The 13,843-nt window shown below is 43.0% G+C and overlaps 1 protein-coding gene across 1 annotated transcript; it reads left to right on the top strand.

Annotated features, from left to right (window-relative positions):
• The first annotated feature begins 3,145 nt into the window (after positions 1-3,145).
• On the top strand, positions 3,146-13,617 carry ATP5F1A (ATP synthase F1 subunit alpha). Its single transcript, XM_039545619.1, has 12 exons — positions 3,146-3,313; positions 4,430-4,508; positions 5,976-6,145; positions 8,623-8,796; positions 8,888-9,054; positions 9,232-9,380; positions 10,467-10,618; positions 10,747-10,971; positions 11,097-11,204; positions 11,908-12,052; positions 12,428-12,578; positions 13,400-13,617. The coding sequence occupies exons 1-12, from the start codon at positions 3,254-3,256 to the stop codon at positions 13,479-13,481; spliced, it is 1,662 nt and encodes a 553-aa protein (XP_039401553.1). The 5' UTR covers positions 3,146-3,253; the 3' UTR covers positions 13,482-13,617.
• Positions 13,618-13,843: the final 226 nt, after the last annotated feature.

Here is a 13,843-nt window from a genome sequence, read left to right as displayed (position 1 = left end):
GTCATCTAGTCCAGCCCCTGCCTTCACTAGCAGGACCAATTTTTGCTCCAGATCCTTAAGTGGCTCCCTCAAGGATTGAACTCACAACCCTGGGTGTAGCAGGCCAATGCTCAAACCACTGAGCTATCCCTCCCCCCCATGTTGTCATTCATGCTGTGATGACATACTTTTGTTATGAGATTAGGACATTATGTAGTTAAAAACTTACCATGTTAAAAATCAGAGGTGTAGCCGTGTTAGTCTGGTTCTGTAAAAGCAGCAAAGAATCCTGTGGCACCTTATAGACTAACAGACGTTTTGCAGCATGAGCTTTCGTGGGTGAATACCCACTTCGGCTTGCATCCGAAGAAGTGGGTATTCACCCACGAAAGCTCATGCTGCAAAACGTCTGTTAGTCTATAAAGTGCCACAGGATTCTTTGCTGCATGTTAAAAATGTTGTTTAAAATGTTACCATGTAATACCACTTCCGCACAGTCTTAAAAAATAACCACTATGCTGTTATATGTGATGATTTAATTCTATAAAGAAATCATGTTGTGCAAAGATTACAAGAAAAAAGGAACTGTGATATCACCATGTATCCACACAACGTAGTAAGATTGCTAAAACATGATATCAGGTCACAATACAAAGGAACAATGTCCTGAAAAAATGTCATCATAATATAGGATTTGGACATCTTGAAGAAAATAGCATCACATCATGATATGATAATGCACATCTCCTCAGTAACACACACTAGCCGCTATGAACACATCAAACCCATCCTCCTCTCCCTGCACTGCCTTCCCATAGACTATCAAATGAAGTTCAAGGTCTCAGTCCTTTTCTTCAAGACGCTGAAAGATCACGTAAAGGTCTGAGATGAGGACTGTTGTCAGCAACTTTGCTCCTCTGGTACAGAGAAACTTGACAGTGGAAAAGCTCACCTATGCAAGACACAAAGCTTTCTCTGAGGCTTGCCCGAGACTGTGGAATGAATGCCCCCAGCAATTAAGGACCATCATAAACCTCGCCACCTTCTGCTCTAGGTGCAAGGAGCATTTCTTTGACCTTGCCTTCTCCAACAAATGTACAACAACTTGGATATATTTTATCAAAAAACATTTCCTAAACAAAACAGTCCACTGCATATACTTCTCCCCCTGAAAGGAGGATGAGACAAGAAATCCATGACAGATGTTAGTCATGTTGCTTAATGCACTACTGGAAGGCGCTCAGATACTACCATCATGGGTACAGTAAAGAACCTGAATAGAATACATTAGAATAGCATGTTTTACAGGTTTGGATATAATTTTATGATGGTAAAAAGATCTTTCACTATGCAGAATTGCCCCAGTAAAATTAGGATAAGTGGCAACCCTGGTTTAGTATCATACAGACAGATCATAGGTAGGGCTCTGTGTCTGTCAAAGTTGTTGCGGAAGTCATGAATTCTGTGACTTTCCGTGATATCTGTGACTTCTCAGCGGTCCTGCAGCCAGCTGCACCAGTGCTGCTTGGGTGGCCCCAGGCACCTGGCCCTGGGGACCGCCAAAGCCAGAGGTGCCGACATCCTCTCTTTTCCATGCATGCTCAACCCTCACTTCTAGGAGGAGGGATAGCTCATTGGTTTGAGCATTAGCTTGCTAAACTCAGGGTTGTGAGTTCAATCTTTGAGGAGGCCACTTAGGAATCTGGGGCAAAAAACAGTACTTGGTCCTACTAGTGAAGGCAGGGGGCTGGACTAGATGACCTTACAAGGTCCCTTCCAGTTCTAGGAGATTGGTATATCTCCTATTATTATACCTCTGCCTCCACCCCTTCCATGAGGCCCCACCCCTTCCTGCCCCCCTTTCCAACTCCGCCCCTCCCTGCCCCTATTCCAACTCCTGCCTCCTCCCCTGAGCGCACCACAGTCTCACTCCTCCCCCTGCTTCCGGAGCATGCAAACAGCTGTTTGGCGACAGCCGGGCGGGAAACGCTGGGAATTAGGCGGAGGAGTGGGGACACAGCATGCTCGGAGAGGGAGGAGGATGAGGTGGAGCAGTGGGTGAGGGGAGCTTGGCTGCCGGTGGGTGCAGAGCACCCATTAATTTTTCCCTGTGGGTGCTCCAGCCCCATTGAGCGTCTTGAAGAAAAGGACTGATTAAGGAAGGGGACATTGTGAAGAGGACTGGTGCCATTGTGGATGTCCCAGTTGGTGATGAGCTCTTGGGCCGTGTCGTAGATGCGCTGGGTAATGCCATTGATGGAAAGGTAAATATATAGTGTGTTTGTGTGTATGTACATACATATATCTAGTGTGTGTGTGCGCACATGTGAACATGTGTGCATATGTATGGTGTGTTGGGTATATACACCTCTACCCAGATATAACGCTGTCCTCGGGAGTCAAAAAATCTTACCGCGTTATAGGTGAAACCACATTATATTGAACTTGCTTTGATCCACCAGAGCGCGCAGCCCTGCCCCCGGGGGAGCGCTGCTTTACCACGTTATATCCGAGTTCGTGTTATATCAGGTCGCGTTATATTGGGGTAGAGGTGTATATAAATTAAAGCAGAGCTTCTTACAGAAATCACATGACTCCAGGATCTGGAGCTTCAAGGAAACCACCAAACATAGGGATATTATAGTGAGAGCTGGTGACACTGAGTACCAGTGCAGAATGGGCACTATCCTATTGGCTGTGGGTAGGGTGACCAGACAGCGAATGTGAAAAATCGGGATGGAGGGTGGGTGGGGTGTAATAGCAGCCTATATAAGAAAAAGACTCAAAAATCGGGACTGTCCCTATCAAATCAGGAGATCTGGTCCCCCTAGCTATGGGACAGGGTGGCAGGGGTCACAAGTTAGCCCTGCCTTCTGCCAGCTTGGAGTGGCCCCACCCCTTGGACGCTGCCCTTTGCCTGCATGGGGGAGGGGAAGCTGCCTCTGCTTACAGTGGGCGGAGCCATTTCAAGGGCAACTGACCTTTTTTTTTTTACAATTTCAAACTTTATTTTTTTGTACAGGAAATACCCTAAAAACGGTGAGAAAACCCCGAAACTGTGAAATGAAAAGTGTAAGCTATCACCCGGGGGGGAGGGGCTGCAAGAACCGCTTCCGGGTCAGGGCCGGTGCTTGCCCCGCCGCGGCGCGCTGGGGGCGTGACCTTCCCGCTGAAGGGGCGGAGCGGAAGCCGCCATTTTGTGCAGAGTGTGCAAGGCGCCGGCGGCAGCAGCAGCTGCAGGAGACACCACCCGCTCGCCCCTCAGCCCAGCAAGATGCTCTCGGTCCGCGTGGCTGCCGCCCTCGCCCGCGCGCTGCCCCGGCAGGCCGGCCTGGTGAGAACGCGCTGGGCGCGGGGCAGCCGGGCCCGCCCGCCGCCGCCATCTTGGAGTCCGGGCTGGGGTGACATTGAGAGGGGCCCGCGGGGCTGCCGCCTCCTCCCGCTACCTGGAGCCGGACCCCCGCCATCCTCCTCCTCTGGCTGGGTGCTGCGGGGGGCTCGGCTCCAGCTAAGGCAGGCCCAGCCCGGGTCCCTGGGGCGGGCGGAGACGCGCGGGGGGTGGGAGGGCAAGCGCGGGGCTGGGGTAGCCCTGGCAGCCTCCCACCCCGGAGCAGGCCACTTGGAGGCCTTGGGATCTCGGGGGTTGGGGTGGGAGTGCAGGGATCGCTCAGGCTCTTCAGCCCCAGGCAGTGACCCTGGTGAAGGTGAATGGGGGGCTTTGGTGGCTTCCCAAGTCTTACTGGCCTGGCATTTGCTTGTGTTAACGCTATTTTAGACAGTCCTCTGGAAGCCTTGGTGCTGCTTTGTTTTGTGTAGTTTGCCTTTGTAGCACTAGCTTTTTAGTTGTTGTCTTCTACCCGAACTCATGTTAATTGAGCTCCCTTATGAGATTTGAGAACTTCAGGAGGATGCTCTATGCTTAAATTGATAACTTAAAAAAAAATCCCAGTTTCTGATAGTTCCCTTTTTAAAATCCTTTAATAAAACAAAATCAAACTGTCCTGTGGCTTAAAAACCATTATAGAAAGTGATTAAACCTGAAGTATTGTGAGTAGTAATCACCTTGCTTAAAGCACTTCAGGAAGGTGCTCATATGCTATAGTGTTGAGGACAGTATAGAATCTGAATGGAAAATGCATTAAGTAAATTAAAAAAAAAGGAACTCTTTACTAGCTACTCTTAATTATACTTATCTTGGGCCTGATCTTTCAAGCTGGGTAGGAGGCCTTCTATTGAAGTTAGTGGGGCTCTGCAGGGGGTATCGCCAGAAAGCAACTTGTGAAATTGAGGAATTAGGTGTTGGGTTTCTGTCTGGAAATTTTATTTATGCAGATGTCTTTCAAGGTGGTGGTGCCCTTTAAAATATTGTGTTCCTCTTGCATGTTTTTACATAGTCACTAGAAACACACAATAAATTACTGACTCTTTAAACAAAATGTTTTTTTGTTAGGTTTCCAGAAATGCCTTGGGTGCAACATTTGTTGCTACAAGGAACATCCATGCCTCCAAAACTAGTCTTCAAAAAGTTGGTGAGTCCAAAGAAACTTCTTAACGTAAGACACATGCTGTTCATGCAAATTTACAAATTCAAATTTGCTAACCAAATTACAATATTCACAGCAGATAGAAAGATGACTTTGCAATATGTTCTACATTTCAGTTTGTAAACATGTCTCCCATCTCCTTGTTTTGTGGAGATTTCTTTATATCAAACTGTCTTTTAGAAGTTTCATAGATATTAAGATGTACCTTAGTTATTTTGTTTGAATTACTTGGTCAGTTGTGAGTGGTATGCTCAAACTAGAGGGAATGGTATTGTATTCTTAAGCATCAGATCTAGTGTACTGGGAACTGAAGGTTGAATTTAGCCCTTCTAAATGAGATAAAGGGAGTACCATGCAGAAGAGTTTTAAAGTCTTAAACCCCAGGTTCCTGTTAGTTCAGTATTTGTGCTAAACTCACAGCTTTCTCAAGAAGTGCTTGGGTTTGACCCTGTGTCCTTGGCCATAGTTTCTCTGTCCCTCCAGCAGCATGCTTTGTCTGCTTGGCTGTATTTTTCAGTGCTGCTGTATACGACTAGTCAATTGGTTTAAGACCTTTCAGGATGAATGACGTTTTTATAAAATGTATGTCTGAACAGCATGGGCCTAGCTTGTCTATCCTGCTGGTACAAGCTTTTGACCTTAGTTTGGCAGTGTACCATAACCAAGTTCTAATGGAGTAAGACGCAACTTGTTAGATTAAACATAGATTAAAACAAAACTAAACAGACTAGATTTTTTTTAACAAAGCAAGATTAGTCTGTTTAGTTCTTTGTTTTAATTTTCCCTTGCTTTGCAGTAATGAAATAATAAACTGTTCAGTTTCTTCAATTGTACTTCCATATGCTAATGCAGGACACTACTACAGTCTTTGAGTTGTGAGTTTTAGGAGAATGTTCACTACTTAAACTATCTGCTTTTTATGGGAACACTTCTCTGGCTTTTTTTAATAAAGCCTTGTTTCTGCATTTACAGAATTTTAATATTTACCTAGTCCACATGAATGCTATACTAGACTAGCCACAGTAGAACTACATTTAGATTTTGCAGCTGGATTAGACTAGATGCCCACAAATGGAGCCCTGTAGCACTTTGTCACTACCTGTCCAGCTTCTAACCCCTCAGTGGGTCCAAATCCAGTGCTTTCATCCTTTTTGGAGAACTAAGTGCTTACATCTTAATACTCTTCAGCCAGCATCACTCCTGAATTCATCATGCTGCCTCACAGAGGCACTGTGCTGTTATGGTGACAGAAAATTCCCATTTAGATATGGGAGCAGATAGGGCTACCATTGGCTGTTTCTCCCCAGCAAGCTGTAGTTCTAAAGAACACTTGTGCCTAAAATCTTGCATTATGCCTGGTTTAAGTTGTATTTTCTTGAATTAACGCTACTAAATTAGCACAGCTGTTTTAGCAAGGTACTGTTCCAGTTTAAAATTGTTTGTTCTTACCAGGCACTGCTGAGGTATCCTCTATTCTTGAGGAACGTATTCTGGGAACTGACACCTCCGTAGAGCTAGAAGAGACTGGGCGTGTGTTGTCAATTGGTGATGGTATTGCCCGTGTATACGGCCTAAGGAATGTTCAAGCAGAAGAAATGGTGGAGTTCTCTTCTGGACTAAAGGTAAACTTGATACAACTAAAACTTTGTTTCAGTCTGTTTCTCAGAATGCTAAAAGTATCACTGGAACGTCTCTGAGATTCTGCTTGATAGCATGTTATGTTCAGAAGCACTTATCCTCTACTTCATATGGGAGTGCAGGGAATATTTTGAGTAACATTTGTTGTGGAGATCAGAATTTAAATTGGAATCTGAACAATAATGTTATGGTTTTAGGGTGTTGGTATTTGGTCTGCCTCAGATGTATCACTGTCTTGCTTTTTTTATTTCATCACATTTTCACTTACCGGATAAGTCTTAAGATGGAAACTAAACAGAACAGATGAACTTGGTGGGTCTGAAGGAGGGGCTTCCCTGGCTTCAGAGAATAAGTTCCTTTGCTGAACTAAAAAACAAAGTAAAAATTACCACGGCTGAATACAGTGTACAGTGATTAGCAGGATTCTTTATTCAGGATTTAACAGTCCAATATAAACAAAGCAGTGAGCTGAGCATATTGTTTTGCTCCTCACAACACCTGAGAGTGCTTAGTTAGTAACTCCTAATGTCTAGTAACTTATGAGTGACTTTTATTTTCTATATGACTTGTCTCCAGAATAATGGGAGGGCCCTTGAACTTGATACTAGAAGCCCATGGCTACTGTTTCAGGGAGCGAGGTGGTTCTTTTAATGTAACTAGATGTTAGATTTCCAAGCCATCTTTAATTAAAGCTCCCTCATTGTACTAATTTTGGCACCCTTCTCAAAGACTACACTTTCCAGAAAAAGAGTTAATTCAGTATGTGCACCAAAACTTTTTAAAGGGGGCGTTAGTTAACCCTTTGAACTGAAGTTTCAGTTGTCATAGTGCTGAAATATTTACCTTGAGGGAAATTATTTATCACTACATCTGAGTGTTATGTGATATTATTTATCACTATATCTCTTCTCAGAGCTAACCGTTTGTTACTTTTTTGCTAGTCTTAATCCAGAATTGCTTGCTTAAGAATATAAGAATGGTCTGACCTAGTATGACCAATGCTCCATCTAGCCCAGTATCCTGCCTTCCGATTATGGCCAGTGCCAATGGTTCAGAGAGAGTGTACAGAACAGAGCAATTATCCAGTGATGCATCCCCTGTTGTCAAGTCTCAGATTCTGGCAGTCAGAGGTCTAGAAGCAGTCAGAGCGTTGGGTTGTATCACTGACCATCTTGGCTAATATGTTCATGGAGGATAGGTCCATAATGGCTGGCTTTTTTTTTTTTTAACCCACTTATACTTTTGGCCTATACAATGGGGGGAGGGATAGCTCAGTGTTTTGAGCATTGGCCTGCTAACCCCCGGGTTGTGAATTCAATCCTTGAGGAGGCCACTTAGGGATCTGGGGCAAAATCAGTACTTGGTCCTGCTAGTGAAGGCAGGGGGCTGGACTCGATGACCCTTCGGGGTCCCTTCAAGTTCTAGGAGATAGGTATATATTCATTTAAAAAAAAAAAATCCCCCACAAGGAGCTCCACATCTTGACTGCCTTGTGTGAAGAAGCACCTTGATTTTTTTTTAAACCTGCTGCCTATTAATTTCACCAGACTTTTGGTTCTTGTGTTATGTGAAGGGGTAAATAACACTTGTTTTCTCCATAACATCCACGATTTCATAGACTTTTATCATATCCTGCCTTAGTCATCTCTTTTCTAAGCTGAACAGTCCCATTTTCTTTAATCTTTCCTCTTATAGGAGTTGTCCTGTAGCCTAATAATTTTTGTTGCCCTTCTTTATCTTTTTCCAATGCTAATATCTTTGGATAGAGATCGGGTGACAAGAATGGATTTATATAAAGGCGTTATCTTTTCTGTCTTAGTCCTTATCCCTTTCCTAATGATTCCTAACATTCGGTTACTTTATTGACTGCTGCTGCACATTGAGCAAATGTTTTCAGAGAACTATCCACAGTGACTAAGATCTTTCCTCTGTGGTAAGGGCTAACTTAGACCCCATCCATTTTATATGTATAGTTGAGGTGGTTTTCCAATATGCAGCATAACTTTGTATTGTCTTAGTATCTTGTCACTAATTTGAAACTTGCCTCTAGAGTTCCCTTTTCTTCTAGAAACAGCTTGACTATATCAGAGGGGTAGCCGTGTTAGTCTGGTTCTGTAGAAGCTGCAAAGAGTCCTGTGGCACCTTATAGACTAGCATGAAAGCAGTGGCACTGCTTGCATCCGAAGAAGTGGGTATTCACCCACGAAAGCTCATGCTGCAAAATGTCTGTTAGTCTATAAGGTGCCACAGGACTCTTTGCAGCTTGACTATAGATGCACAGCCTCAGTCTCCCTGCTGTGGCAACTTCATCTATGGAGAGCTCAAATGTTTTTAAGCCTATTATCATTCAGAATACCTTCATTTTTTGTGATTCTCTTAATACCTGGTTAAATTGTTGCAAGAACTAACTGAATTCCTACCTGCATCATGTTATTCCATAATGGCATCGCCTCTGTTTTAGGGTATGTCCCTGAACTTGGAACCTGACAATGTTGGTGTTGTCGTGTTTGGTAACGACAGACTGATTAAGGAAGGGGACATTGTGAAGAGGACTGGTGCCATTGTGGATGTCCCAGTTGGTGATGAGCTCTTGGGCCGTGTCGTAGATGCGCTGGGTAATGCCATTGATGGAAAGGTAAATGTGGCAAACAAATATTTGCTGTATCTTAAATTATATAATGACAAATGCTTTGTGAATAGCTACAAAATCTTTCTTTGCTTTCAAGGGGCCACTTGGTTCTAAGACACGTAGGAGAGTTGGTCTAAAGGCTCCTGGGATCATTCCCAGAATCTCTGTGCGTGAGCCCATGCAAACTGGCATCAAGGCTGTGGATAGTTTAGTACCCATTGGCCGTGGCCAACGTGAATTGATCATTGGTGACAGACAGACAGGGTAAGCAATCCGTGTCTTCTGAAGCTTACTGTTTAATGTCTAAGCTGCTGAGGAGTTGTTTCTTCATGGAAGAAAAGGTGTAAATATACAAAGCTAATCTGTACATGTGCAGGGAAGAAAACAAAGTAACTTGGACAAATTAGCCCATCTCAGTTTTCACTTTCTACTCCTTTGCAGCAAAACTGCAATTGCTATTGACACAATCATCAACCAAAAACGATTTAATGATGGAACTGATGAGAAAAAGAAACTATACTGTATATATGTCGCAATTGGTCAGAAGAGATCTACTGTTGCCCAGCTGGTGAAGAGGCTTACTGATGCAGGTACAAAGAGTTGGAGAAAACACTGGAATTCTTTAAGTTAAAGTGACTTTCCAATTCAGCTTTTACACTAATACTATTCCTTCTGTACATTTAATAATGGGTTAACTGGTTCAACTTGATTAACTGGTGCAAATGTGCTAAACATCATGGGAGTGCACAAATCTCCCTAAGAGCAAACTGTCTGCTGAATCTCTGATGCACAAGAAAAGAACCAGCTTGATTTCAGTTCCCAAATTGTTTTGCAGTACTTTCAGTTGGCAGAAAATGCACATTCTGTTGATGGGTGTTCTTTAGAAGTTGCTGAGGCAAGCATGGAACCTGACAGTGCTCCTGTCTGGGTGGCTTGTCAGAGTAGAACTACACTATTGATTTTAATTTCTAGCCAGCCCTTCTCTTTGGCAGTAGGCTGGTAACTATACCTGAAAAATGCTGTGCATTGTACACACTTCATAAAGTAGAATCATTTCCTGTGTCTACACTTCATGTGCAGATGAGGTTTGCACAAAATAAATGGGGCATTTTAAGAGTAATGATAGCAGGTGAGGCTGAAGGAAAGACCTTCATTGTAGTCTCATGGTTAGTAACTACTAATGTTCTAGGTCAAATAGAAGATTCTCCTTTGCTTACCTCTATTTTGAATTCCGTAGTCTTTCACTGCTATTTGAAAATACCCAACACTCACCATGGAGCTGTATTGCTTTGCTTCTTGGGCAAGTGGTGTCAGCGTCTGGCAGGGGGGAAAGGTTCAACTCTGCTGTGGCACGTTCTCACTCTAATATGCTGTAGTCCCATGGAGCAAAGAGCAGTGATATAACTTTGCAGAAGCTGAGAAATGGTTGCCTTGGAGTCACCTGAAGAAGGAGCCCTTTATCTGCTTAAATATGCATAAGCTTATGTAATACTATAGCAGCCGCTTCATTTCAATTTAAACTATAAATGTATCTCCTTAGAGGAGACCAAAACAGTGACTGAATTAGTAACAAGACTTCAAACCTATTAGAATAGTTATGTAATTCTAAGAGGAAGAGTCCAAAGGGTTTTTAAATAAAATAACATTTATCAATAACTGTCTCAAACTCTTTTCAGATGCCATGAAGTACACTATTGTGGTTTCTGCAACAGCGTCAGATGCTGCTCCTCTTCAGTATCTGGCTCCTTATTCTGGTTGCTCCATGGGAGAGTATTTCCGAGACAATGGGAAACATGCTCTGATCATTTATGATGACTTATCCAAACAGGTAAAATGAAATATTCCCTATTTCCAGAAATTGTGACATATCTTTGGGAATTTAAACAGACGTACAATTTAGACTTGTCATTAGAAATTTGTTACTTTTCTAAAGCCTTTTTCTTTATTTTTATACAGGCTGTTGCCTACCGTCAGATGTCTCTGCTGCTGAGACGTCCACCTGGTCGTGAGGCCTACCCTGGTGATGTGTTCTACCTACACTCTCGTCTCTTGGAGAGAGCAGCCAAAATGAATGACTCCTTTGGAGGTGGCTCTCTGACTGCCCTTCCTGTCATTGAGACTCAGGCCGGTGATGTGTCAGCCTACATTCCAACTAATGTAATCTCCATCACTGATGGACAGGTAGGATTTAAGGATATATTCCTTTCGTGCTGGTGTAACTGGGTGATAAGTAATCAACACTCACTGTTAAAGTGCATAAAGTCTGTTAGTATCACGGTAGAAACTCCAGAAATCTGTCTTTTCAGATCTTTTTGGAAACTGAACTGTTCTACAAAGGCATCCGTCCAGCCATCAATGTTGGGCTGTCTGTTTCCCGTGTGGGTTCTGCTGCTCAGACCAGAGCCATGAAGCAGGTGAGCATAAAATAACTTAAATGTTACTAGAACACTTGTTGCTTAAAAACAAGGACCTTTAGGTCCTATCCTATACTCCTTTTCACTTTCTTTTTGCTAGCATTTAAGATCATAACATGGAAAGTAACTGCACACTAAAACTGACTTCACTATTTACGTATAGCCAGTTGTAAATAACTGTGAACTCTCAAAGAATAAATCTCAAGAAACTCGCCTCCGCGTTCTGTTTTTGTAAATATTGGTGGAGTTATAGAAATCCCCCCCCACCCCAATTTAGACATGATGAAATCAAACATAAGTATCCAACTATTGTCTCTGTTGAATCCAGACCTGAAGGTATTACCTCTGATCAGACTTGTGGTAATCTGTTTAATCAAAATAAGAAGGCAGTTAACCTTAACTTTAATGTAAATTGCATAATTATTCTCCACTGAAGAGTTTACTTCAGGATGCAACACAGATCCACTACCTGAACTTCTGCTTACCTTCTCTCTCCTTTTTGACAGTCTGATTTTTTTTCCGTCTCATCCTTGCACCATTATGGTGCTTTTTATGCTTAAAAGTGACTTTAATAACCATCATTCAGACCTGAAATGAATCCATGTTGCTCTTATAGTTTTCTAAGGAAAATAAGTTAGAGGATTTTAGCTGCTTGCAAAATATGGCATATAACCAAACCCAATGATTTTTTCTTGTGTTTTAGGTGGCTGGTACCATGAAGCTAGAATTGGCTCAGTATCGTGAAGTAGCTGCTTTTGCTCAATTTGGATCTGATCTGGATGCTGCTACTCAACAGCTCCTGAATCGTGGTGTGCGTCTGACTGAGCTTCTCAAACAAGGACAGTATGGTGAGTGCCCTGTCGTTATACAACACTTAACTAGCTGGGGAAGAAACAGGTCTGGGTCCATAGCAGGGTCAGACCAGTTGCAGCCAATATGAAACAATTCAGTCTTTTTGGGTGACTTCTTCTGGTTCTGATATGGCGTTGCTAGGCCACTAGAGCTTTCTGACTATTAATCATCAGGTCAGCTTCTGTGAGTACAGCTACAATAACATAAAGCTGAGTAGTTGTGCACAAGTTAAGTGCAGAATGAAGTCTTCATTATTTTTGAATCATCTTGTTACAAATATACAGTGAGCTTTCCAGGGACTCCAGCACAACACTGAGCTATGTTCTGAGGCGAGAAATAGAGGTTGGCTAACACTGCCCTCTTCTGTGCAGCCCCCATGGCTATTGAGGAACAGGTTGCAGTCATCTATGCTGGTGTAAGAGGTTACTTGGACAAACTGGAGCCCAGCAAAATCACCAAATTTGAGAGTGCTTTCCTAGCCCACGTTCTGAGCCAGCAACAGACCCTTCTAGCCACAATCAGGTATGTGTGTCTTCAGTGTTCCCACTTTTATTTTAAAGGTGATGATGTATCCGTAAATACTCCAAACATAAAGACTAAGGGTAGGTCCATACTCACCGTGCGGGTTGACGCGGTGAGTTCGACTTCTCGGAGTTCGAACTCCCCACGTGCTCCGGTCGACTCTGGAACTCCACCACCGCGAACGGCGGTGGCGGAGTCGACCTTGGAGCAGCGGAGTTCGACCCCCGCTGTGTCTGGACGGGTAAGTCAGTCGAACTAAGGTAGTTCGACTTCAGCTACTCTATTCGCCTTAGTTCGACACCCCTCTTTCCCCCCTCTCCCCCCCGGTAGTGTAGACCAGACCTAAGATTCTTATTGGTATGTAACAGTGAAGTCTTGAGCATTGAAATTGAATTTTTAATTGTGTAAGTAGTCACTGTTAAATTATTCATCCCCCTCCTTCTCTATTTGATGGATAGCAATGGAGGGCACATGACCTGGTCTTCAAAGCATATCTGAAGCATGTTAGATTATCTTGAAGTAAAGGTTACTGGCAACAAACAGAATCTCATTTAACCTAGGTACTGAATTTGTGCCAGAAGTGTTCTTTGGTTCTCACCACAACTGAAGTCTTACTGATGATATTTCCACAAAATACTACCGTCAGTAGTATGCCTTAACCTTGCATTCCTGTTCATTCACTTGCTCGCCTGCCACAGACCTCCCACTTCAGTTAGTAAGATTCTAGACAGCTGTTTTTTGTTTTGTGTCAAGAGGGAGGGGTTAGGGAATGACCTATTATTGGATCTGAAGTGTAATTCATGCCTGTCTTTTTCTAACAGGACTGATGGGAAGATCTCTGAACAAACAGATGTCAAGCTGAAAGAAGTAGTCACAAACTTCCTGGCTACTTTTGAAGCATAAATACTTAACTGTTCTAACATGCCACACTGTTTGTCACTGAATTCTAGGGCTCTAACTCCATTCTTCAGAAGTTTAAAGTATGTGTGACTTGACTGTACAGATATCTCATTGAGAATAAAAGGTTCCATGTAAAAAAGTTCTAGACATTCAGTATAAACTGACACCTTTCTATCCAGGTATTCTAGGTGTGTCTACAGAAACTACTTAAAGCAACACAAATTTAAAAATATAACTTTCCCCACTCATTGAAGTGCTGTTTATAATTCTGGAAAGCATGTGGAAAACAAAGCTCAAATTTTGTCACAATATTTAGATCAAATTTTGCTTAATGCACAAGTATTTTTCCAGGGATGGCAACAAGA

Source organism: Mauremys reevesii, linkage group 6, assembly GCF_016161935.1.
Source record: "Mauremys reevesii isolate NIE-2019 linkage group 6, ASM1616193v1, whole genome shotgun sequence".
Classification (NCBI taxonomy): Eukaryota; Metazoa; Chordata; order Testudines; family Geoemydidae; genus Mauremys; species Mauremys reevesii.
Note: the sequence above shows the minus strand (reverse complement) of the source record. Positions and strands in the feature narration are given on the sequence as shown.